This window comes from Dendrobates tinctorius, unplaced genomic scaffold (assembly GCF_039654945.1).
Source record: "Dendrobates tinctorius isolate UK_male_01 unplaced genomic scaffold, ASM3965494v1 ptg000103l, whole genome shotgun sequence".
NCBI lineage: Eukaryota > Metazoa > Chordata > Amphibia > Anura > Dendrobatidae > Dendrobates > Dendrobates tinctorius.
In genome coordinates this window covers 33,299,399-33,324,474 of record NW_027361771.1, presented here as the reverse complement: position 1 = coordinate 33,324,474, position 25,076 = coordinate 33,299,399, and the positions used below count along the sequence as shown (strand labels likewise).

Genomic DNA, 25,076 nt, shown 5'->3' with positions numbered 1-25,076 from the left:
CCCCTGCCGCTTGAGCAGGTGGTGCAAATCGCCTCATTATAGGTGCGGCCCTGTCCGTGGGGTTGGAACATATATGATTGTATCTGATGGCTTGGCTGTAGACAATACAGTTTTTTTTTATGTGTTTTGGATGGAAACTGTTCCATTTAAGGTATGTTGGACGGTCGATTGGCTTCTGATACAGGGATGACTCTATTTCATTGTTCTTTAGCTTAATGATGGAGTCCAAAAAGTTAATGGGGCATCACAACACATTAGGAGACCCCAATCAGAGGACAATAAAACATCCGGACTCCTTATCTATGAACTGGAGCAATATTTATGTTTCTCCCTCTCCCATATTGATAGTTCTGCTTCACGTCACTTGTCTCATCTATTGCATTTTTTCTAGGCTGTATTGTGCATAAATATGTGACTTCAGATTTTGTATTAGTCTATGCCTGATGAAGAGACCTGAGTAGTCTCGAAAGCTTGCAATGTGTTACCATCTTTTCAGTTAGGCCTCTTTCACACATCAGTTTTTTGCCTTCAGGCGCGATCCGGCTTTTTTTTGTAAAACCGGATCCGGCAAAATGCAATGCCGGATCCGGTTTTTCCCCATTGACTTGCATTAGCGCCGGATCGTGCCGGATGGCATTGCGTTTCATCCGTTTTTTGCCGGATCCGGCAACTTGTCTCATTCCGGCGTCTGGAAAAAACGTCTACTGTAACATTTTTTGTCTCCGGCGAAAAAGCCGGAAGCGCCAGATCCGGCGCTTCCAGCTTTTTGCTACAATGAAAGTCTATGGGCGCCGGAATGCGCCGGATCCAGAAAAAGACGGATCCAGCCACCGGATCCGGTTTTTTTAAGTCTGCGCATGCTCAGATCCACTTGGCCAGCCCCCAGGAACAGAGACGGATCCAGCAAAAAAACGGATCCGTTTCTACAGTTCTCCAAAATTTATGCCGGATCCGGTTTTTCTAAAAAAATCCGGATCCTGCCTGATGGCAAAAAACTGATGTGTGAAAGTAGCCTTAGATTAAAAGGTATCAACTACTGAGGACTCTCAATTCTGAATATTTTTCTATCTACTGGCTAACACGGTACAAAGATATACATCTTTCCTGTGCCACAGCTGTATATACAAGTGATTAAACAGCGCTTCTCATCACTGGACAGCCCCTTTAACCATAAGTTCCTGACGTGGCACACTGCCCTAATGCAAGGTGGCAGCCAGAAGTGCTGGAGGCTTCTCACACTGCATAGAGGAGGTCCAGGGCTGGTGTGACAGTGAGGACCAGCAGGGCGCTACATCACGTGATCTCACATCACCGGGGAACCGCACACTCATCCCTAGACGCGCCCCCTACTGCTCCACACACAGGCTGTCACTGGCTCTTTAGATACATGGGCGGGGCTTTCTAGCACTGCTGTTATTGGTGGCACAAGATAAAAGGGCGGACCGACTTCACCTAAACCATGCTGCATGAGGGCGGTGCCTGGACAATAATACAGTGGGCGGGGCCGCGGAGACTTCCTATAGAGAAACGCTAAGAGGGCGCAGCATGAATAATCTAGCCTTGTGGGCGTGGCTTTCTCTGGCACCCGGGAATTCGGTACCGGAGTTGTGTCACTCAAAGTGTAGGAAGCCGCGGAGGACGTGGAGCTGACGGCGAATCTGGAGACGCTAGAGAGGAGGTAAAGGAAAGGGAGCGGGTGCCTGGAGGACACGTGTCATGGAGTTACATCAGACACGTCACACATTGTGATTTCTCCTCCCTGGTGGCGATGTCACAGAATTGCATCATTCTTTCTGCGGCTCCATAGTACACCAAGTCAGGTCTGCACCTGTGGGGAACTACAACTCCCAGCTTGTCATCCCACATGTTGTTACCCTCTGGTGCTACATCCAGGCACCTACAACTAGCTGAGACTTGTGGTTCTCCTTATCACCCCTTAGTAGGACCACTGGCACGCTGTGACGTCACATCTGATTATACAGCTGGCGCCCACCCTGATGGACCCTCATAGCCACGGTGTAAGTGGGGCACAGCGGACCGTCACCTGTGACCCGGCTGCTGCACTAATCTAGTCACAATAGGGGTCTACAGGATGTATGGGCGACCTGCTGATCACTGCCGGCCTGGGGATCGCGACTAGAGGGCACGCTGGGTCTTCTGGGGACAGGTGATGGCTGCCGCTACCTCTTTAAGGCCGAATACTCTCTTGTATATGAGAATCGGGCATAGTATACTAATGACACCCGGATCAAACTCTGTCACAGTTTGATCCGAGTGTCCCCTTCGTGTGATCCGATTCTCTCCCATGAATGGCAGCACAGGTGCGGAGAAGGAGAACAACATTTCTCCATTGTCTATGCGTGAGTACGTCAGACTGCACTTGGATGACATCCGAGTGCAGTCAGAATTTTCGCTTGTGTGGGCAAGTGCAATCCGATCATCAGATGCGCTCTCAGCAGGCTGCGATTGCTTTCTTAGTCCGAATCAGCTTGAGACGAAAAAGCACAGATTTGCCCTGCCCCAGAGTATAACATTGGTCCGAGTGCTATCTGAATGTTTATGGGATTGCACCTGGCCGTGTTATTCTCCTGTGAGTGAGCCCTGATTGCAGTTTCCCTCCTGCGTCCCATGGTCTCCGTGTTTCTTAATAATGGTACGCACACTAATGGCCCAGTGTCTCGCGCAACCACTAATTACAGAAAAGTTCTAAAGTTTTAGGCAGCTGTGGAAAAAATGCCGCAGAACAGGTGCTTAAAAAAAATAGAAGTGTTAGTATTGCGCGTAGCATAAGGATCTGCTTCTATTTCTCAGCATTGAGGCCACCAAGAAATGGCCAACATTGAGGACCATGTGTTAGGGACGGCGGAACGCACTAGATATAAAATAACGTAAAGTGCGTTCGCCGCCCGGGGTCCACCGTGCAGGAGGTGATAACACTGCTGATGGCGGACGTACAATATGGCGATATTACACACACGGGTTGAATGTCACCCAGGTGCGCTGAGCGATCTCTGTTTACTCACTGAGATGCCTTACGTGCCAAACACATAAATGCTGAGCCTGTTAGTGTCACAGGTCTCAGAGAAGTGCACGCACGGTATATGGTCACAGGAGCTGGGCCCTAGGCAGAGGGTCTGCGTCCGTCTAGACCTACCGTGCGGGCGGCATCACAACTGCGGGCCCCAAGAGGAGCTGCACACTGCAGCGGGCGAGAGACACTGCCGCTAGTCGACAATGCCCGGTAGCAGGCGCACTGTCGGACGCTAGCACTGTGGAGGATGCTGTAGTGGCTTGTAGATTGCCACTAGCTGGCGCTGACTCTATAGCTAAGTCCCTATACACACTCGTAATAACAGAGGGAGGGGATCTTAATGAGTCATTCGCAGGTTCATGCAACTAGAGACTATACTAGCGCATGGCCATGCGAACCTTTTATAGCCAGGACCTTCCGGAAGTTTCCAGATCCCTGAGATGGACCAATCAGATCTGGAGAAGGACCTGGACATGTGGCTCCCGACCTCCAACAGGAGATCATCTCGTGAGCATGCTCAGTAGAGCGACGGAGGGACTTGGCCTCTGGAGTGATTTGCTGCTGAGCAGCCTGCATTGCCATTGCTGACCCAAAGGTGGCAGCAATAGCCAACCCCACAGAGCAGGTCTGGGCAGAGCGTCTGGGAAGCCGGGATTGCTGAGCAATGTCCTCTGCAGTCGAAACATAATGGGAGACCGCAGAATGTGAGGCTCTGGATTCCTGTTGAGGCAGCAGGTTCCTGCAGCGGTTAACACCATGATCGCAGTGGCCAGCCAAGGAAACAGTGCAGCAGATAAAACACGTCATGATTACATCCCTTTAAAATTGGATGATGTCCAACAGCGCCATCAGCTCAGAATTGACAGCCACCTTTGGGATCCAGCTACACCCATGTACTGTTTGGAGAAGTTTGTCCAGAAGTGGTCTTCATGGAAGAATTGTGGGTAAAATCCAAGAAACAAGGGCAAGCAACTCAACTATGCACGAAAACATAAAAACTAGACTCCGAAAATTGGTCGGCCGGAACTCTGCACTGATGAGTCACAATATGACATATTTGGCTGTAGCAGAAGGCAGTTTGTTCATTGACGGTCTGGAGACCACTACAATAATGAGCCTGCAGGCGCCAATAAAGCATGGTGGAGGGTCCTAGCTATTTTTTTGGCTGCATTTCTGCAAACAGAGTCTAATTAAGGCCTGAGCCATAGAACTGGAGCTAAATTGTGTGATCGTTAAGGTTGTCCAACCTCTTTGAACTTCGAGAGATCATGAGAACGGGGCTTTGGTGATGCGCATGCCGGGCCACCGCTTCATTTGTGGTCTAAGGGACTACACGAGACAGCAGGGTAAAGCTGCTCTTTATAACTCTTCCATACAACATGACTGAAGAAGTGGTCTAGCATGTGCACCTCCGCTCTATTCAAGGTGCAGCTCTCAGACTTGGAAACCCAGAGTCCAGTGCTTGGCATCGCTGGGAGTCCCTGCAGTTGGACCGCAAGCAGTCGGCTACTTAGTCCCTGTTCTATGCATAGGGCTAACTTCTGATTTTGGAAAAAAAAACCTTAAAGCTTGTGGCTATATGTTGCCACATTGTACTCCAGTGTTCTCATGAGACTTGGCACATCTTGTGGAGCCCAAGCTATGAGCTTCTGTACATTTATGGCTACATAGGTTGAAAAAAGACCTAGGTCCATCAAGTTCAGCCTTTCTCCACCAATTGTCACTAAATTACCTATAACCCACAATGTTATGTGTACTGAGGAAATCGTCCAGCCCGTTTTTAAAAGCTGTTATAGTGTCTGCCATTACTACCTCTTATGGTAGGGCATGCCACAATCTGACTGCCCTAACTGTAAGGAACTCTTTCCTATTAGCTGCCGGAATTACCTTTCTTCCACCCATAGTCCTTGGAAGGAATAAGCCATGTGCCAGGCCTTTGTATTGATGACTACACATGTAAGTGAGATCTCCTCTGAGATGTCTTTTTTCTAAGCTAAACCAGCCCAACTTTTCCAACCTCTCCTCCTATGAGAAGCCTTCCAGCCCTTGTAATAATCTAGTCTCTTGTCTTTGAACTAACTTCTGAATATCCTCTTTAAAATGTGGAGCCCAAAACTGGATCCCGTATTCTAGATGTGGCCTCACCAGTGATTTATAAAGGGGTAATAATGCGTTGGGGTCATGGGATTTAGGGTGGGGGCACACGTAAGCCGTTTTTTCGTGTTTTTTTTTCTTTTTTTTAAGCATTTTTACCGGCAAAAACGATTAAACGCTTAAGGCTGTGTGCCCCCGTTGCGTTTTTGAAGCGTTTGTGCCAGATCAGACACTTCAGAAACGCTTAAAATAAGCTTCCCATTCAATTGAATGCATTTTGGCCTTTTTGTGCCAATGCATGCGTTTTTTTTTTCCGCTCAGAAAACGCTTAGCGGCTAAAAACGCAGCATGCTCATTATTTTCTGCATAGGTCCGCGTTTTTAGCTGTTTCCAATGTTCCCAGAAAACGTGCGGAAAAAAAGCATAAAAAATAAGCGGTTTTTGTGTAAAAACGTGCAGAAAGAAAACGCGCGTTTTTTTTGAAGGAGTGCGTTTTTTTGAGCGTCTTAAAACGCTAACGTGGGCGCATAGCCTAAAAGAAGCATCCTATTCATTTTAATGAATTCCACACTTTTTGTGCATATTGATGCGTTTTTTTCCACGAAAAAAAAAACGCATCGCGGTAAAAAACGCAGCATGCTCATTAATTTCGCGGAAAAATCCGCATTTCTAACTATTTTCTATGAGACTGGGGACGCTCCGGAAAAAAACCGCGCAAAAATCGCGTGGAAAAATTTGTCAGGAATTTCCTTCATACGTGTGCACATAGCCTTAACCCCTTCACTACCAAGGGTGGTTTGCATGTTAATGACCAGGCCAATTTTTTACAATTCTGACCACTGTCCGTTTATGAGGTAATAACTCTGGAACACGTCCATGGATCCTGGTGATTCTGACAATGTTTTCTCGTGACATATTGTACTTCATGTTAGTGGTAAAATTTCATTCATATAACTTGTGTTTATTTGTGAAAAAACCAGAAATTTGGCAAAAATTTCGCAATTTTCCAACTTTGAATTTTTGTGCCCTTAAATCACAGAGATACGGCACACAAAAAACTTAAGTAATATTTCCCACATGTTTACTTTACATCAGCACAATTTTGGAACCAAAATTTTTTTTTTTGTTAGGACATTATAAGGGTTAAAAGTTGACCAGCAATTTCTCATTTTTGCAACACCATTTTATTTTTGCGGACCACATCACATTTGAAGTCACTTTGAGGGGTTTATATGATAGAAAATACCCAAAAGTGACACCATTCTAAACTGCACCCCTTAAGGTGCTCAAAACCAGATTCAAGAAGTTTATTAACCCTTCAAGTGCTTCACAGGAATTTTTTGAATATTTAAAAAAAAAAAAAATGAACATTTTAACTTTTTTTTCACAAAAAAATTTCCGGTTCAATTTTTTTTTATTTTACCAAGGGTAACAGGAGAAATTGGACTGCAAAAGTTATTGTGCAGTTTGTCCTGAGTACACTGATACCTGATATGTGGGGGAAACCACTGTTTCGGCGCATGGCAGAGCTCAGAAGGGAAGGAGCGCCGTTTGACTTTTTCAATGCAATATTGGCTGGAATTCAGATCGGACGCCATGTCACGTTTGGAGAGCCCCTGATGTACCTAAACAGTGGAAACCCCCAACAAGTGACCCCATTTTGAAAACTAGACCCCCCCCCCCAAGGAACTTATCTAGATATGTGGTGAGAACTTTGAACCCACAAGGGCTTCACATAAGTTTATAACGTACTGCGGTACAATTAAAAAATCATATTTTTTCCACAAAAATGCTCTTTTCACCCCCAATTTTTATTTTCCCAAAGGTAACAGGACCCTAAAAGTTATTGTGCAATTTGTCCTGAGTACGCTGATACCCCACATGTGGGGGTAAACCACTATTTGGGCGCATGGTAGAGCTCGGAAGGGAAGCAGCGCCATTTGACTTTTTTGGCTGGAATTGAGATCGGACACCATGTCGCGTTTGGAAATCCCCTGATGTACCAAAACAGTGGAAACCCCCCACAAATTACACCATTTTGGAAACTAGACCCCCCAAGGAACATATCTAGATGTGTGGTGAGCACTTTGAACCCCCCAGTGCTTCACAGAAGTACATAATGCCCGGGCGTGAAAATAAAAAAATCGTATTTTTTCCACTAACATGATCTTTTAGTCCCCAATTTTTTTATTTTCCCAAGGGTACCAGGAGAAATTGGACCCCAAAAGTTGTTGTCCAATTTATCCTGAGTACGCTGATACCCCATATGTGGGAGAAAACTACTGTATGGGCACACGTCGGGGTTCGGAAGGGAAGTAGTGACGTTTTGGAATGCAGACTTTGATGGAATGGTCTGCGGGTGTCATGTCGCGTTTGGAGAGCCTCTGATGTGCCTAAACTATTCAAACTTCCCACAAGTGGCCCCATTTTGGAAACTAGACCCCCCACAGAACTTATCTAGATGTGTGGTGAGCACTTTGAACCCCCAAGTGCTTCACAGAAGTTTATAACGCCCGGGAGTGAAAATAAAAAAATCATATTTTTTCCACAAAAATTATATTTTTGCCCCAATTTTTTATTTTCCTAAGGGTAACAGGAAAATTTGGACCCCAAAAGTTGCTTTGCAATTTGTCCTGAGTAGGCTGATACCCCATATGTGGGGGTAAAACACTGTTTGGGCGCATGGCAGAACTTGGAAAGGAAGGAGCACCATTTGACTTTTTCAACGCAGAATTGGCTGGAATTGAGATCAGACGCCATGTCATGTTTGGAGAGCCCCTGATGTGCCCAAACAGTGGAAACCCCCAATTATAACTCCAACCCTAACCCCAACACACCCCTAACCCTAATCTCAGCCCTAACCCTAGCCCTAATGGGAAAATGGAAATAAATACATTTTTTTAATTTTATTATTTTTCCCTAACTAAGGGGGTGATAACGGGGGGTTTGATTTACTATTTATGGCGGTTTTTATATTTGGCAGCTGTCACACGCTAAAAGACGCTTTTTATTGTAAAAATAGTTTTTGCATCACCACATATTGAGAGCTATAATTTTTCCATATTTTGACCCACCGAGTCATGTGAGGTCTTATTTTTTGCGGGAAGAGTTGACGTTTTTATTGGTACCATTTTCGGGCACGTGACATTTTTTGATCGCTTTTTATTCCGATTTTTGGGACGCAGAATGAACAAAAACCAGCGTTTCATGAATTTCTTTTGGGGGGGTGCGTTTACACCGTTCCGCGTGCGGTAAACTTGATAAAGCAGTTTTATTCTTCGGGTCAGTACGGTTACAGCGATACCTCATTTATGTTTTTTTTTATGTTTTTTGGCGCTTTTATGCAATGAAAACTATTTTATATAAAAAAATAATTATTTTTGCATCGATTTATTCTGCGAGCTATAACTTTTTTTTTTTTTTCGCTGATGACGCTGTGTGGTGGCTTGTTTTTTGCGGGACAAGATGACGTTTTCAGCGGTACCATGGATATTTATATCCGTCTTTTTGATCGCGCGTTATTGCACTTTTTGTTCGGCAGTATGATAATAAATCATTTTTTGCTTCATTTTTTAAACTAATGGGACAGTTTTATAGGGCGGTTTGTTACGGACGCGGCGATACCAAATATGTGTACTTTTGTTTGTTTTTTTTCCAAAAAATGAATTTATTAGGGAATATATATATATTTTTTTTTTTTTTTTTTTTTTTTTTTAACCTTTATTACATTGTCCCAGGTGGGACATCACTGTCCTGTGACAGATCAGCGATCTGTCACAGGCACTGCACAAGGCTTCCTCCTTGCCTGCGCTTTGCAGGCATGAGGAAGCCAGCTCCCTGCAGGCCCCCGAAGGTCCCTGTCGCCATCTTAGATTTGGGGACCTGCAGGGATGGAGCCCCCCGCAGCAGTGCTGCACATTGCGCTGCTGTGGGGGGCTCAGGGAAGCACGGAGGGAGCCCCCTCCCTGCCGATGATTCCCTTTAACCCCAGGTACACCGCGATCGTGTTTGATCGCGGTGTGCCAGGGGTTAACGTGTCGGGGGCGGTCTTTGACCGCCCCTGACACATTGTGCCGGTTGACAGCTGTGATAATCAGCTGACACCCGGCTGCGATCAGCGGCGCTCACCACGTGAGCGCCGCTGATCGCTATGATGTAATATTCCGTCAATGGGAATTAGGTCCTAGGGCACATGGACGGAATATTACGTCCATTGTAGGAAAGGGGTTAATCCCTCTTTTCATACATCCTAAAATCTTTGCTTTTGCGGCTTCTGCTTGACATTGAGTACTGCTGCTCAGCTTACTTGTAACCTGAATACCCAAGTCCTTTTCCTGTTCTGTAGTCCCAATTATTGTCCCATTTAATGTGTATGCAGCAATAGGGTTACTCCGTCCTAGCTGCATTACTCTACATTTATCTGTGTTCATTCTTAATTGCCAGATCATTTTATTATAACAAAATCCATTGGACCCTGGATGGCCTCGCCCCTCTTATAAAGTACCACCTGTTTTTTCTTTTTAAATAAAGTTACCGAAAGACCGCGAAAAAAGTCAAAAAAGTTTCACATTTTTCTTCCATGCAGCTCATTAAAAACATAAGCCTTTTCCCCGGTAAAGAAGTTGTGAGACCATATGGAGCAATGCTTCACAGTATTACGCTCTAAAGTGTGCAGTGTCAGATTAGAGAGGAAAATAGATTAATCAACATGCGCCAGTTTTCTGACGGTCACAAATTGTTTTGTGCAAAAGTTAGCTTTTTTTTCAGTTTTACACCTCTTGGAGGAGTGGGGGAGAAATAAGGGGAAGGGGCCACTGACCACCTGAAAGACTTGGGATAATTTACCCCAGGATCTGGTGCACAGACCTGTTCCTGCTCACGGCACACATGGATTTGCTTTCCTGCTGCATGGACAGGCACCTCCTATAAGTGTATTAGCGCCACAGAATAAGACTTGAAGAGCCGTGTGGTCTGCAGGTGGTCTTGTGGCTCCGGGCACCTCCTCTCTACAGTGTGTTTCCACCACGGCATATTGGCTGTGACGTGGCGCTTGCCTTTATGCACTCCGTATATTTCCGGTGACCGGAGGCTTCTCAGCATTGTTCTCTGTGCTGGCGAATAAAATCACTAACCCCCATTTAGATCACTGACCTCACTTGCCAGTAAATTGCTGTGTCTGCTGTTTCCGTTACAAATGGATGTAAAGTGCTTGGTGTGCCTGCGTGTCCATGGCATGCTGCGGGCAGGTGTGGATGTATATCTATATTATTGCTGCTGAATGACTGTACTAAGCACATATTACATGTCCACTTGGCAGGGTCTAGTCTGTACTCGCTGGCTTTGTGACCACTGTATTGATCGTACCAAGGATCATCATGAGTGTGGGGTTCATCGGCGCAGGACAGCTGACCTATGCCCTAGTCAGGGGCTTCACTGCAGCAGGTATGTAGAATTCATGGATTTATCTTCTGAGGTTGCGAGATACCTGCTTGGCATTCAGCTTCTACACATACCTTATATAGAAAAAAAAAACAAGTACAGAAATATGATTAAATACGCTGAAGTAAATAAATAGCATAGTGCATGAAATAATATACAATAATTAGTGTTTTTTATAAAAACAAATAACATGCAAAAGCAATCCCACCTTCCTAGTCTAGTGGGCTCCACTGCTCTAGACTACGCTCCATGGCTAGTGCACACCTCAACAGCTAGGAGGCTCCACTGCTCTAGACTACGCTCCATGGCTAGTGCACACCTCAACAGCTAGGAGGCTCCACTGCTCTAGACTACGCTCCATGGCTAGTGCACACCTCAACAGCTAGGGGGCTCCACTGCTCTAGACTACGCTCCATGGCTAGTGCACACCTCAACAGCTAGGAGGCTCCACTGCTCTAGACTACGCTCCATGGCTAGTGCACACCTCAACAGCTTGGGGGCTCCACTGCTCTAGACTACGCTCCATGGCTAGTGCACACCTCAACAGCTAGGAGGCTCCACTGCTCTAGACTACGCTCCATGGCTAGTGCACACCTCAACAGCTAGGGGGCTCCACTGCTCTAGACTACACTCTATGGCTAGTGCACACCTCAACAGCTAGGGGGCTCCGCCGCTCTAGACTACGCTCTATGGCTAGTGCACACCTTCCTAGTCTAGTGGGCTCCACCGCTCTAGACTACGCTCTATGGCTAGTGCACACCTTCCTAGTCTAGTGGGCTCCACTGCTCTAGACTACGCTCTATGGCTAGTGCACACCTTCTTAGTCTAGTGGGCTCCACTGCTCTAGACTACGCTCTATGGCTAGTGCACACCTCAACTGCTAGGGGGCTCCACCGCTCTAGACTACGCTCTATGGCTAGTGCACACCTTCCTAGTCTAGTGGGCTCCACCCCTCTAGAATACGCTCTATGGCTAATGCACACCTCAACAGCTAGGGGGCTCCGCCACTCTAGACTACGCTCTATGGCTAGTGCACTCCTTCCTAGTCTAGTGGGCTTCACCGCTCTAGAATACGCTCTATGGCTAATGCACACCTCAACAGCTAGGGGGCTCCGCCACTCTAGACTACGCTCTATGGCTAGTGCACTCCTTCCTAGTCTAGTGGGCTCCACCGCTCTAGAATACGCTCTATGGCTAATGCACACTGTTACACCGCTCCGCCATACTCACCCGGCCTCCGCTCCCACGCCGCAGTCGCCCTCCGCTCCCACGCCGCAGCCTCTCTCCACCCGACGGCCGCGGCGGTCACCTGAGACAGACCCGCGACCGATGCCTTCCCTGCATGCTATGCGCATGCGCCATAGGCCGCGGCCGCGCCTCCTTCCTGCTTCTTATGCTCCGGCTGTGCCCTGACCCGGAAGCACATTTGGACCAATGGCTGACCAGACGGGGCCATATCTGGCCGCTTCCCCCTGAGGGAGGCGCCTGATCGTTGTGTTTCCTGACACTCTGGCCTCGCTCCATCGTGCACACTCTGCTCCTGCAGTTCCTCTCCCGGCTGCTCCTCACAGCAGCTTCTCAGTCCTGCTACCCGTGTTCCTGTCGTCCTACTCCAGTCCTGCCTTGTGTTCCTGCCGTCCTACTCCAGTCCTGCCTTCACTGTTCCTGCCGTCCTACTCCAGTCCTGCCTTGTGTTCCTGCCGTCCTACTCCAGTCCTGTCTTCAGTGCTCCTGCCGTCCTACTCCAGTCTCAGTCTTACTCCGGTCCATCCTGAGCCGCCCCTCTCGGTACCGGCTACCGTGGTACTCGAACCCCTGGGCCTGCTCCTAACGGTCCCTGTATAGGGGTCGGTTCCACCTGGCAGCTCGCCCGGGGTCCCTCGGTGCCACGGTCCAGAGGGTCCACTCTCGGAGCTCCCGCTCCTGACCACCCACGCTAACAGTACGATCAGGCCATGGACTCCGCCGGTACTACGGCTGCTACCCAGAAAGAGTTGCTATTCCTACGGGAGAATCAGGGGCGCATTATGTCAATCATGAAGTCGATGGACACCCGTTTGTCGGCCTTACAGGTGGCCGATCCTGGAAATGCCACTCAGCTGGCCAGTCTCCAACAGGAGCTGGGCCAGCAGCAAGATACTCAAACCCACATTTTGTCCTACATGGCCTCCTTTGATAGTCGCTTGTCGGCCCTCCAGGCTGCCGCTGCAGTGCCGACTCCTCCCCCTGCGTCTGCTGCTCATCCGACGCCCCGCCTCGCCAAGCCGCCTCGTTTCACCGGGGATCCCAAGCTCTGTAGGGGGTTCTTAAATCAGTGTAGTCTCCACTTTGAATGGCTGCCGCAGCAATATCCCTCGGACCGGGCCAAAGTGGCCTTCATCATGTCCCATCTGGAGGGAGAGGCCCTTTCTTGGGTAAACCCGCTCTGGGAACGTGACGACCCGGTCGTTTCGAGTCTCCCGGTTTTCCTGGATACGTTTCGTAAGGTTTTCGATGAGCCGGGCCGGTTAGCCTCTCTCACTGAGTCACTCTTTAACTTACACCAGGGCTCTCTCACGGTCGGACAGTACGCTATTCGCTTTCGCACTATTTCCTCGGAGCTCGGCTGGAATAACGCAGCTTTGGTGGGGGCATTCTGGCGCGGTCTTTCTAGTAAAATAAAGGATGAACTCGCTGGTCGAGATACCCCGTCCACCTTAGAGGACCTTATCTCGCTGGCTACCCGCATTGACCTGCGCTTCCTGGAGCGCGCTCGGGAGTCAGTGAGAGACAGGCGCTCCTCCAGGTCATTTACTCCTTTCACTCAGTCGGCCAGCTCACGTTCTGTCGGATCTTCTTCCCTCTCTTCGGGTGAGCCCATGCAGATAGATCATCTCAGGTTGGCCGAGTTACGTCAGAGAGAGAGACGGGCACAAGATCTGTGCCTCTATTGCGGTCATTCGTCACACTATATCCGCACCTGTCCTAAGAGACAGGGAAACGACTCCACCTAGGTCAGGTAAGAGAGGCCTTCCTAGGTGATGATGATGATTCCTCTCAACCCCTTACGATTTCTGTGCTTTTGGTTTCAGGAGGGAGGCGTGGTTCCGAGGTGGCCTACGTGGATTCGGGCTCAGCGGGTAACTTCATTCGGCCGGAAGAGGTAGACAAATACCAAATTCCTGTAGTCACTCTATCTAACCCAATTCAGATTGCCACCGTGGATGGCAAACCGCTACAGGTGACCGTCACCTTGGTCACTGAAGAGGTGGAATTGCAAATCGGAGCCTTACATCGAGAGAAGATAGCCTTTTACGTTTTACCTAAGCTCTCTCACGCCATTCTACTCGGTCTTCCATGGTTAAGGACTTATCAGCCTGTTCTCGACTGGTCTTCTGGGGAGATACTCCGCTGGGGGCACCCGTGCCAAGCTCGCTGTCTGACTCCTGTCCGCCTGGCGGCCGCTCCACGGTCACCTCCAGACCTCCCGGGTCTTCCTCCAGCTTACAGCTCCTACGCCGATGTTTTTGATAAGAAGGAAGCAGAGGTCCTCCCTCCACACCGGCCGTTTGACTGCCCAATTGAACTTGTTTCTGGTTCAACCCCCCCCAAGGGGCAGAATCTACCCTCTGTCTCCCGTGGAGACCACCGCCATGTCCGAGTACGTCCGAGAGAACCTCGCCAAAGGCTTTATACGGAAATCCTCTTCGCCCGCGGGAGCCGGGTTCTTCTTCGTCAAAAAGAAGGACGGGACTCTACGGCCATGCATTGACTATAGGGGCTTGAATGAGATTACCATCAAGAACAGGTACCCTCTTCCACTCATTCCGGAACTGTTTGACCGTCTCAGAGGGGCTCGGGTCTTTACCAAGCTGGACCTCAGAGGAGCCTACAATCTGGTCCGTATCCGTGCAGGTGACGAGTGGAAGACCGCTTTCAACACTCGAGATGGCCATTACGAGTACCTGGTCATGCCCTTCGGTCTTTGCAATGCTCCTGCAGTCTTTCAAGAGTTCGTCAACGAGATCTTCCGGGATCTCTTGTACTCCTGTGTGGTCGTGTACTTAGACGACATCCTCGTCTTCTCGCCGGACCTCTCGTCCCACAGAAAGAGTGTCCGCCTGGTGCTTCAGCGTCTTCGGGAGAACCGTCTGTATGCAAAGATCGAGAAATGTCTCTTCGAACAGACCTCTCTGCCATTTCTGGGATACATTATCTCCGACGCTGGTCTAAGGATGGATCCCGAGAAGTTGTCTGCCATCCTCAAATGGCCTCGCCCCGTCGGATTAAAGGCGATACAACGATTCCTCGGGTTCGCCAACTATTACCGGCAATTTGTCTCCCACTTCTCCGCGATCACAAGACCCATTTCTGTGCTCACCCGTAAAGGGTCTACTTCCAAGGATTGGTCTCCTGAGGCAGAGGAGGCCTTTCTGTCCCTAAAACGGGCTTTCTCCACGGCTCCGGGCCTGCATCGCCCTGAGAGCGATCGACCTTTTGTACTCGAGGTGGACGCTTCCTCGACTGGTGCCGGGGCGGTGCTGTCCCAGAGAACCGCCTCCGGTCGCCTGCACCCTTGTGGCTTCTTCTCGAAGGCCTTTTCTCCATCCGAGTGTAACTACTCGATCGGTGACCGGGAACTTTTGGCCATCAAGTTGGCCTTGGAGGAATGGCGCCACCTCCTGGAAGGAGCTGTCCATCCTTTTGTCATCTTCTCGGACCACAAGAATCTGGCCTATCTCCAGTCTGCCCAGAGACTAAACCCTCGCCAGGCCAGATGGTCTTTATTTTTTGCCCGATTTGATTTCGAGCTCCGATTCCGTCCCGGCAGCAAGAATTCCAAAGCCGACGCCCTGTCCAGGGTCTTCCAACCACACGAATCCACGGAGGAACCGTCACATATCATTGATCCCACTAGGATCATCACCGTGGCTCCAGTGAACTGGCTTACTCCTCCGCCTGGCAAGACGCTTGTGCCAGAGAATCTCAAGCAAAAGGTTCTTCTATGGGGGCACTCCTCCAAACTGGCCGGCCATGCCGGAACTAAGAAGACCCTTGATCTTATCAAACGTCACTACTGGTGGCCCTCACTTCGCCAAGATGTACTCGATTTTGTGGCTTCTTGTCCATCCTGTGCAAAGAACAAGGTACCACGGAGATCTCCGTCTGGCTTGTTGCTTCCGTTGCCTGTCCCTACGGTTCCTTGGGAGAACATCGCCATGGATTTCATCACCGACCTACCCTGCTCTGCGGGCTGCTCAGTCATTCTGGTGGTGGTGGATCGTTTTTCCAAGATGGCTCACTTCATCCCTCTGCCTGGTCTTCCCTCAGCGCCGGAGCTGGCCGAGATCTTCATTCATCAAGTCTTCAGGCTTCATGGACTACCTCGACGCATTGTGTCTGACCGAGGGGTTCAGTTTACCTCCAAGTTCTGGCGTTCGCTTTGTAAGCTTATGAACGTTTCCCTCGACTTCTCCTCGGCCTACCATCCACAGTCCAACGGACAAGTAGAGCGTACCAACCAGACGCTTACGGGATACTTACGCCACTTCTCTAACGCCCACCAGAACGATTGGGTCAGCTTACTCCCCTGGGCAGAGTTCGCTTATAACAACCATGCTGGTGAGTCTTCGGCCAAGTCTCCGTTTTTCATTGTTTTTGGCAGACATCCTGGTGTCCCTCTTCCGATAACCCCTGCCTCTGAGGTACCCGCGGCCAATGCCTTGTCCTCGGAATTTTCTAAGATTTGGGCTGAGACCAACACATCACTCAAGAGATCCGCTGATCAGATGAAGAACTATGCAGACAAAAAGAGGTTGGATTCTCCTCCGTATCGTGTTGGCGACAAGGTCTGGCTCTCCTCCAAATTCGTCCGACTAAAACTGCCCTCCTACAAGTTGGGTCCACGCTACATCGGTCCGTTTGAAATTCTGGGACGTATTAACGAAGTTGCCTACAAATTGAGGTTGCCTGCTTCGCTCCGGATCCCGAACACCTTTCACGTCTCTCTCCTGAAGCCTGTGGTGCTGAATCGTTTCCATTCCTCGCTTGATCTTGGTCCTCAGCCGGTGGGTGCCGACGACGTTTTTGAAGTGCAGGACATCCTCGCTGTGAAAAGGGTTAGAGGTAGGACTTTCTTTCTCGTTGATTGGAAGGGCTTTGGTCCTGAGGAGAGATCCTGGGAGCCTCGGGAGAATATTAATGCTCCCCGTATCCTCAAGAGGTTTCTTGTTAATCTCCGGGGGGGGCGGCTTAGGGGAGGGGGTACTGTTACACCGCTCCGCCATACTCACCCGGCCTCCGCTCCCACGCCGCAGCCTCTCTCCACTCGACGGCCGCGGCGGTCACCTGAGACAGACCCGCGACCGATGCCTTCCCTGCATGCTATGCGCATGCGCCATAGGCCGCGGCCGCGCCTCCTTCCTGCTTCTTATGCTCCGGCTGTGCCCTGACCCGGAAGCACATTTGGACCAATGGCTGACCAGACGGGGCCATATCTGGCCGCTTCCCCCTGAGGGAGGCGCCTGATCGTTGTGTTTCCTGACACTCTGGCCTCGCTCCATCGTGCACACTCTGCTCCTGCAGTTCCTCTCCCGGCTGCTCCTCACAGCAGCTTCTCAGTCCTACTCCAGTCCTGCCTTGTGTTCCTGCCGTCCTACTCCAGTCCTGCCTTCACTGTTCCTGCCGTCCTACTCCAGTCCTGCCTTGTGTTCCTGCCGTCCTACTCCAGTCCTGTCTTCAGTGCTCCTGCCGTCCTACTCCAGTCTGTCTTACTCCGGTCCATCCTGAGCCGCCCCTCTCGGTACCGGCTACCGTGGTACTCGAACCCCTGGGCCTGCTCCTAACGGTCCCTGTATAGGGGTCGGTTCCACCTGGCAGCTCGCCCGGGGTCCCTCGGTGCCACGGTCCAGAGGGTCCACTCTCGGAGCTCCCGCTCCTGACCACCCACGCTAACACACACCTCAACAGCTAGGGGGCTCCGCCACTCTAGACTACGCTCTATGGCTAGTGCACTCCTTCCTAGTCTAGTGGGCTCCACTGCTCTAGACTACGCTCTATGCCTAGTGCACACCTCAACAGCTAGGGGGCTCCACCGCTCTAGACTACACTCTATGGCTAGTGCACACCTCAACAGCTAGGAGACTCTGCCGCTCTAGACTACGCACTGACTAGTGCACACATGAATAGCTATGTGGATCCATTGTTGAGTGTACACTATGCTCTACGACTGGTGCAAACATCTGATATATACTAATCTGTACGGCCATCAGTGGCCCTGTGTGAGGACTTGTTTGGTTTGCATGCCAAGCTGTATTATTATTATTTTTTAATAGGTACCATTTTACACTGTTCTGGGCATGTGCAGGCTGTATAGCACAGCTGTCACCTACTCTATAAGGCCGGGGTCACACTTGTGAGTGCAATGTGAGAAACTCGCGCGAGTCTCTCGCATCAATACTCGGCACTGCTGCCGGCACTCGAGACCGGAGTGTGCGGTTGCATGTATTTCTATGCAGCTGCACACTCCGGTCCTGAGTGACGGCAGCAGTGTCGGTTGTTGATGTGAGAGACTCTCATCACACTCGCAAGTGTGACGCCGGCCTAAGGAGCAGGCTTGGTTCTTGGGGCCAGTTCTTACATCCTCTCCGTCCATTGTACACGTACTGTTACATCCTTCTTACAAGTACTGGCGATTGTACACATGCATGAATCTGTGCTTTCTGGGTGATTGTGCTGTCATTTTACCAGTTGTGAAGATGATTTCTCTTGTTTCAGGGGTGTTGGCGGCACACAAGATCACAGCAAGCTCTCCGGATACTGATCTGCCCACCGTATCTGGACTGAGGGTGAGTAGTTCTGTTGATCCTCTGTAAAGATGACCATAAGAATAATCTAGAGGAGAGTGAAGCAGATACTAGTCCAGTAGAGAATTGGTCATTTATGGATGGGGCCTGTGTCTCCTGACCTCGCTCGCATTATGTTGCATGGTGCAGCACAAGTGCTGATCATTAGATGTTGCTGTCTTCATGTCTCAGGATGGCTTCGGCTCATTTTCACCTAATGTATTTGACACATAGTGTTTACTGAACTTTCACTTGCCCTGTCTGGAGTTTGTTATATCTCCTATTTAATCCATATTTATTGGTGCAGTAAACCGTATAGATAACACAGCTGTCTGGAAGCTGCAGTCATCTGTGGTCAGACATCCATAAAGAGCCATGACTCCTATGACACATCACCACTGTTATATTACATACCACATGGAGCGAGCTGTACGCCCCAGAATGAGATAGATGTACTAAAAATCTACAAATAATTGCTCTGTCACGTTATCAACTATTCCCTAGATGCAGTGAAACTTTAAAAGAGAACCTATCACCAGGTCGAAAAGTGGTCTGTATTTTCTCTTATTTTATTCCCGACGCTCCCCCGAGTATTCTGGTTACCTATTTATTTTTTAAAGTCATTATATACTGTAGTTCCAGAGATATGGGTCTCCTTCTTCAGTGCTAATTTTTATGGTCTTTACAAAGGGGAGGTCCTCATATTGTAATTAAGCAGGGCGTTACATGCCCCCAAAGAATCCCAATAGCACAGCCCCCCCAACTTCCTTGGAAACATGGTGGATTTTATATGTACAAAAAACAGAATACACAGGGGGAGCAGCGGGAAAAATTAAGAGCAGAAACTGGCTCCTTTTGACCCGGTGACAGACGGTCCTCCATCGCAGCTGCCATACACATTAAAGTTGGCTGAACCCACCAGTATCGGCAGGCTCAGCTGACTGTTGTGTATGGGGGACCTCTCATCTCTTCTGTAATAGATGATCTGGCGTGTCCAATTTCAGGGTTTTGTTTCTAGGTACAATAGGCTATTTTGTAAAGAATACAGGATTGATCGGCAGAGCAAATACTTCTGTGTATGGAGTAGTTGGAAGAGATGGCTACCTGACAAAAGATGGTTTAGCTGACTGCTATCTATTGTATATGTTGCCTCTCAGTCTTGCCACGTTTGCCTCTATGTGTCAAGGTCTATGCACAGACCGACGCTTGGACTGCCCGCGGGTCTTCTTACTCGAACTTGGCAGCCTTGCATATCCCCTATGAGGGCAGGCTAGCAGGAGACCCGCGGCAGGTCCATGAATCACTGTTCATGCTCAGATCGGGACACATGGAAGAGTGAATAAGGCATGATGCTGGTGAGGATATTATTTTTCATCTCGTTTTACGTAAAATTGTTGCAAATTATATTAATATACCTTTTTCCATTCTCAGAAACTTGGTATCAATTTTACCACTAGTAACAAAGACACAGTGAAGAACAGCGATGTCATCTTCCTGGCTGTGAAGCCTCCTATTATTCCCTTTGTGCTTGATGAGATTGGCTCTGACATTGAGGACCGTCATATGGTTGTGTCCTGCGCGGCCGGTGTCACTATCAGCACTATAGAGAAGGTAACATCGACGTGTCCTATACTACATATAGTCTGTGGCGTGTGTAATGCACCATTTATAATGTGTCACTAGATCAGTATTTTCCCCCATATTTCCAAAGTTCTTAGTTTCCTATTTCATCCCCTGTAACCTTATAGAAACTGACCGGCTTCCATCCAGCACCCAGAGTCATGCGCTGCATGACCAACACTCCGGTGATTGTAAGAGAAGGGGCCACAGTGTACGCCACAGGGACCCATGCAGAGTTGGAGGATGGGCAACTTCTTGAACAGTTGATGCAGAGTGTGGGCTTTTGTACTGAGGTTGAGGAGGACCTGATTGATGCTGTTACAGGACTAAGTGGAAGTGGGCCTGCTTATGTAAGTGCACAAGTGTCTATATGTCTTATCTGTACTACATAGACCAGTTTAGTGTTTATGGGGCCTTTGCAGGTAGCAGCCTGCTCTGCAGCAAAGCGGGTCCAGTCTTTCCTCCTCAGGACACAAACCACTGGAGAGTCCTCTCTCCAGTCAACCCAGACTGCCTTTTGAGCCAAGCTATTTAAGACCCAGACCATGTGACTTCTCCATCATGTGACTGAACACATGACTGTGATATCACACAGGTCCTGTCAGCACACAGTGGTGCCGGCTCTGCAGGTGGAGATAAGGTGGACACCCTCCTACCAATTCTGTGGATGTCCACATAAAAACCAGCCCATTTATGCAACTTAACTAAATCCTCACAACACTTAATGTGCTGGAGGAAAATACTCTGGGTTTTACATCACTGACGCCATTAAGTGAGGTGACATATCTCCCCTCCAGCACTCTACCAGTGACTTTGTCACAAAGTGTGTGTGTATATATATATATATATATATATATATATAATTTTTTTTTTTTTTTAATTACATATAATAAGGCAGAAAATAAGGATCAAATGCTTCCAATAGCTGGGATAGAATATAAATAAAAAGAAAAGGGCAGCACTACCAAAATTATACAATTGGTGCAAAACCTATTCAGCAGTGTCCAAACAAATTAAATGTGAAAAAAGTGGGTACTTTACTGATCCTCAACTTTTTTCACATTTAATTGGAGTGCTGCCTATTTTTTTTTTATTTTATTAACTGGGATAGAATATAGAAATTTAAATCCCTTATAGTATTCCTTTTTCTTCTTTCAATCCATCACAATTGCAGTCAGTTAAATGGAATTATCCTGGTGTTTTGTCTTCTTTCTTTTAAGTCCGATACATAAAATGTCCTGTATAAATATCTAATTTTAAGCCCTATTCGCTTATGCAATTCTCTCTAATAATTCCTTGTATACCACTGCAATGTGGATATGCGAGTATGTAATATTATCCTTGGAAAGATCACATGTATTATATACCCACCAATATTACATATGATGGACAAGGAACTCTAACATGTAAGTTAATTGTCACGTCAGTCAAAGAGTATGTGGCTAGCTTGTCCTACAGTTGGGCTCCAAAAAATGTCATGCATAAAGATGAATCATGGGGCTGTTGTCTGTAACCATTGAATGGGCACGTACAATTTGCTTTTCTTCAGGCCTTCACAGCTCTGGATGCACTTGCAGATGGAGGGGTAAAGATGGGCCTTCCCAGGCGGCTCGCAGTTCGTCTAGGAGCTCAGGCCATGCTGGTAAGTTGTGACCTATGTCCTCTGCCGCTACTTGTTAAACCTCTTTTGTAATAAAGGTAAATGTATTAGTTATTTCATCTTAATTAGGGAGCAGCAAAAATGCTCTTGGAATCAGAGCAGCATCCAGGACAGCTGAAGGACAATGTATGCTCTCCAGGGGGCGCTACCATTCATGCGCTGCACTTTTTGGAGAGTGGTGGATTCCGTTCTCTTCTCATTAATGCTGTGGAAGCATCTTGTATCAGAACCAGGTAAGCGTTCAGCCATCAATGAGAAAATAATTGTTTTATATGCTAGCATACTTGTATGATTTTTCCATTCACTGGAGTAAGATAGGCTAAATTTATTAAGCTGCTCCTTTTAAGGAATTTGGTGCATCGTTCAGCTGTAGTGGGCTACTGGAAGAAATGTTCTCCAGTCATTGTTTGGTGTAATTTATCATGAATTTGTTGGCTGTGCCTCCTTTTTGGCTAAGCTCTGACAATTAGTGATGAGCGAGTATACTCTTTGCGAGGGTTTTTCCGAGCATGCTCGGGTGTCCTCCGAGTATTTTGGTGTGCTCAGAGATTTAGTTTTCATCGTCTCATCTGCATGATTTGTGACTGCTAGACAGCTTGAATACATGTGTGGCATGTCGGTTTGTTAGGGAATCTCCACATGTATTCAGCCTGTCTACAAGTCACAAATCATGCAGATGAGACCACGAAAACTAAATCTCCGAGCACACCAAAATACTCGGAGACCACCCGAACATGCTCGGGGAAAGAGTATACTCGATCATCACTACTGACCATTTTTCCCAAAAGTAGGTGGGACTGCCAAAAATCACAAATATAAATTGCTCAAAATTTCAAGCAGTTGTAGGCCATAAAACTAAAACTAATTGGTTAGGGATCTTGTTTTGAGTCTTTAGTTTTAGAATAGTTGATAACATTAGAGAAATTGTCTGCAGTACAATGTGAGGATTCCCAGGTGCAGAGAACGGGATTTGCATACTTCCGGACACATTCCTACTAAATGTGTCCGGCCTCACTCAATACATTTGTATTGTCTAGTTGGCATGTGACGACATTATGCAAATCACATACTTGCGGTCACGCTCCTGGGACCTTAGCTTGACTGCAGACTTGTGGTCCAGTTTCTGATAAAATAGCAGATCCTTTTTCTATTCCACAAAGGCCTCTTTAACCTCTTCTGTCTCGCACATCACAGGGAGCTCCAGCATTATGCAGACCAGGAAAAAATCCCTGCCGCTGCCATCAAAAAGACAACTCTAAGCAAAGTGCAGCAGGAGTCACCATCAGTTTCCACTGCGTCTCCAGGAGTAAAAGTCAGTCTCTTCAACAATAAAACACCAGGAGTAAGGAAGTTCTGAGTAATTCCAGAAATCCCAATCGACCAAAGCCATAGACAAACATGGCGTCTGAGAGTGGTTAGGTGGCCATACAGATTGGTCTAAAGGTGATCAAAATGGATGTCTTCAACCAAAATAATCGTTTGCTGGGTGATCATTTTAGCTGACAGCAAAGTCGTCAGTGGACATTTTTTATTCAATAATTGCTAGTCCTCAAAAGAACTTTCTGTACTATAGTAATACCAGAAAGATTGTGTTCTCATTGCCCATAGTTATTGAACATGTGAGGCCGTTTTAATGGTAACTGATCTGTTATAGAACTGATCAGATTGATAGACAGATTTGTTGGAAACGTTTCAGTAAACTTTGTATTCATTCATTGATTGAAATCCCTGGTGTGTATACATTGTGACGTAGCGATCACTAGCGGGTTGGGGTACACTCACTTGACAGCGATATTTGGACACACGGCAACAGTTTCTTCATTAAAGCAAGTCCATCTCTGGTTTACTACACCTCATAAACCACCGTAGGCCATGTAAACATCACAGAACCGACCTGACATATAGTCCATTTCCATCCGGTTCCGGTCACACAGTCCTAATGCCTGACGTCCGTCAGGACAACATGCCCCAGGCTCTGGGTTACCTGGCTAACAGCATATCAGGATTTCCCAGCCTGGCTTCCTCTGGCTCCTGCTTGTAGTCCAGACCCGTGGAGTCTCCTGGACATTCAGGTGCTCCAGCCTCACACATGGACCTCCTCCATGTGCTGCACACAGGAAACAAATAGGACCTTCCTGTTTTTACAGGATCACACCCCTTGGGAGGTGTGTGGTTAACCAGTCCCACCCATCAGTTCTGGTTAACCCTAAATCCAGCCCTTTACTAACATTACAGGTTTGTGGGACTACAAGGCCCAGCAACCTGTCCTGGATTCAGATTGCAGCTGACTTCTGTCTGTGCGATACACACCTATTCCTCAGTACACCACTAGTTGGTACATCACAACATATAAGTCCAGTGTTTGGTCCTACTAGTTATTGACAGCCTCCCCTTTATGACTACATGCAACGATAGTGGTCAATCACTAGTAGGACCGCCCACTGGACTCATATATAGAAATATTTTAGGGATATCAATGAATAAAATTCAAGTTGTACTGAATCTTTTCCCACAATCTTATCTGATCAGCTTCTCCTCTACACTGTGGTGTCCACAGATCGGACTGTAAGTATGTAATGTGACAGGTTCCCCTTAAATGACTGTTATTGCCAATATGGGCTAAAATGTACATGGCTGCTTCAGTGCAACAGTTCGCCAGACAACCGTTCACCATCCGCCTACTTGCTGCCTAATGTATATGGCCTCCTTTTGTCTAAGAGGGGACATCCTGGTCCTTTTTCGCTGGAGCCATTTATTTTAATCAAACTCAAGAAAATGTCTTATTTTAGCTCCTTTTATTCTGTTAATTTGTCACCATTCTGGTAACGAGTGATGTACGGTGATCGGTTGCCGCAATGGACTTGTATTATTATCTATGCATTTCCTGAGGCTCATGGAAATTCTGAATGCTATGAAACGCCTTTCCATATCATTTCACCTTACATCTTCAATGTATTAGCACATTAAAAAGCAGGTTCTGCACGGCCTTCACTACAGGCAAAGCTGAAATTCTGCTGTACAGGATTTACCACCCCATTTTTTACATTTGCATTAGTTCAGGTTCACCAACAGCCATGTTGCCCACAAAACGGTTTCTCAGGACAATAAAGCTTTTTTTTTTTTTGTTTTTCTCCTTTTGAAAGTAGCATTTTATTTGTGTGGTATAAAAACACTACAAAATATATATGATTACGTCTAGGGGCAACGAACCGATGAGCCGTTTATCTGCTGCATGGCCAAGAATTGCTGGAGGTTATGTGCGGTTTTCCATTTTGGTTCTAAGTGAACCCAGCCTCAGTGTAGTCTAAGTACATTCAGAAGGCTGCTGTGGTGCAATGAGCAGGAAATACTTGCACTGATCTTAAAGGGAATATCTGGGACTTTAATCACTGGTCCTAGGCTAGTTCCT

The 25,076-nt window shown here is 47.8% G+C and overlaps 1 protein-coding gene across 2 annotated transcripts; it reads left to right on the top strand.

Moving 5' to 3' along the window:
* On the top strand, positions 1-24,798 carry PYCR1 (pyrroline-5-carboxylate reductase 1). 2 transcript variants are annotated; one of them, XM_073588208.1, is made up of 8 exons: positions 1-151; positions 10,443-10,567; positions 18,320-18,390; positions 19,819-19,998; positions 20,136-20,357; positions 21,557-21,649; positions 21,737-21,900; positions 22,862-24,798. In XM_073588208.1, the coding sequence occupies exons 2-8, from the start codon at positions 10,501-10,503 to the stop codon at positions 23,022-23,024; spliced, it is 960 nt and encodes a 319-aa protein (XP_073444309.1). In that variant the 5' UTR covers positions 1-151; positions 10,443-10,500; the 3' UTR covers positions 23,025-24,798. The 2 variants fall into 2 exon arrangements, with proteins under 2 accessions (XP_073444309.1, XP_073444308.1); XM_073588207.1 differs by lacking the exon at positions 1-151 and adding an exon at positions 1,485-1,678.
* The last annotated feature ends 278 nt before the right edge of the window (positions 24,799-25,076 follow it).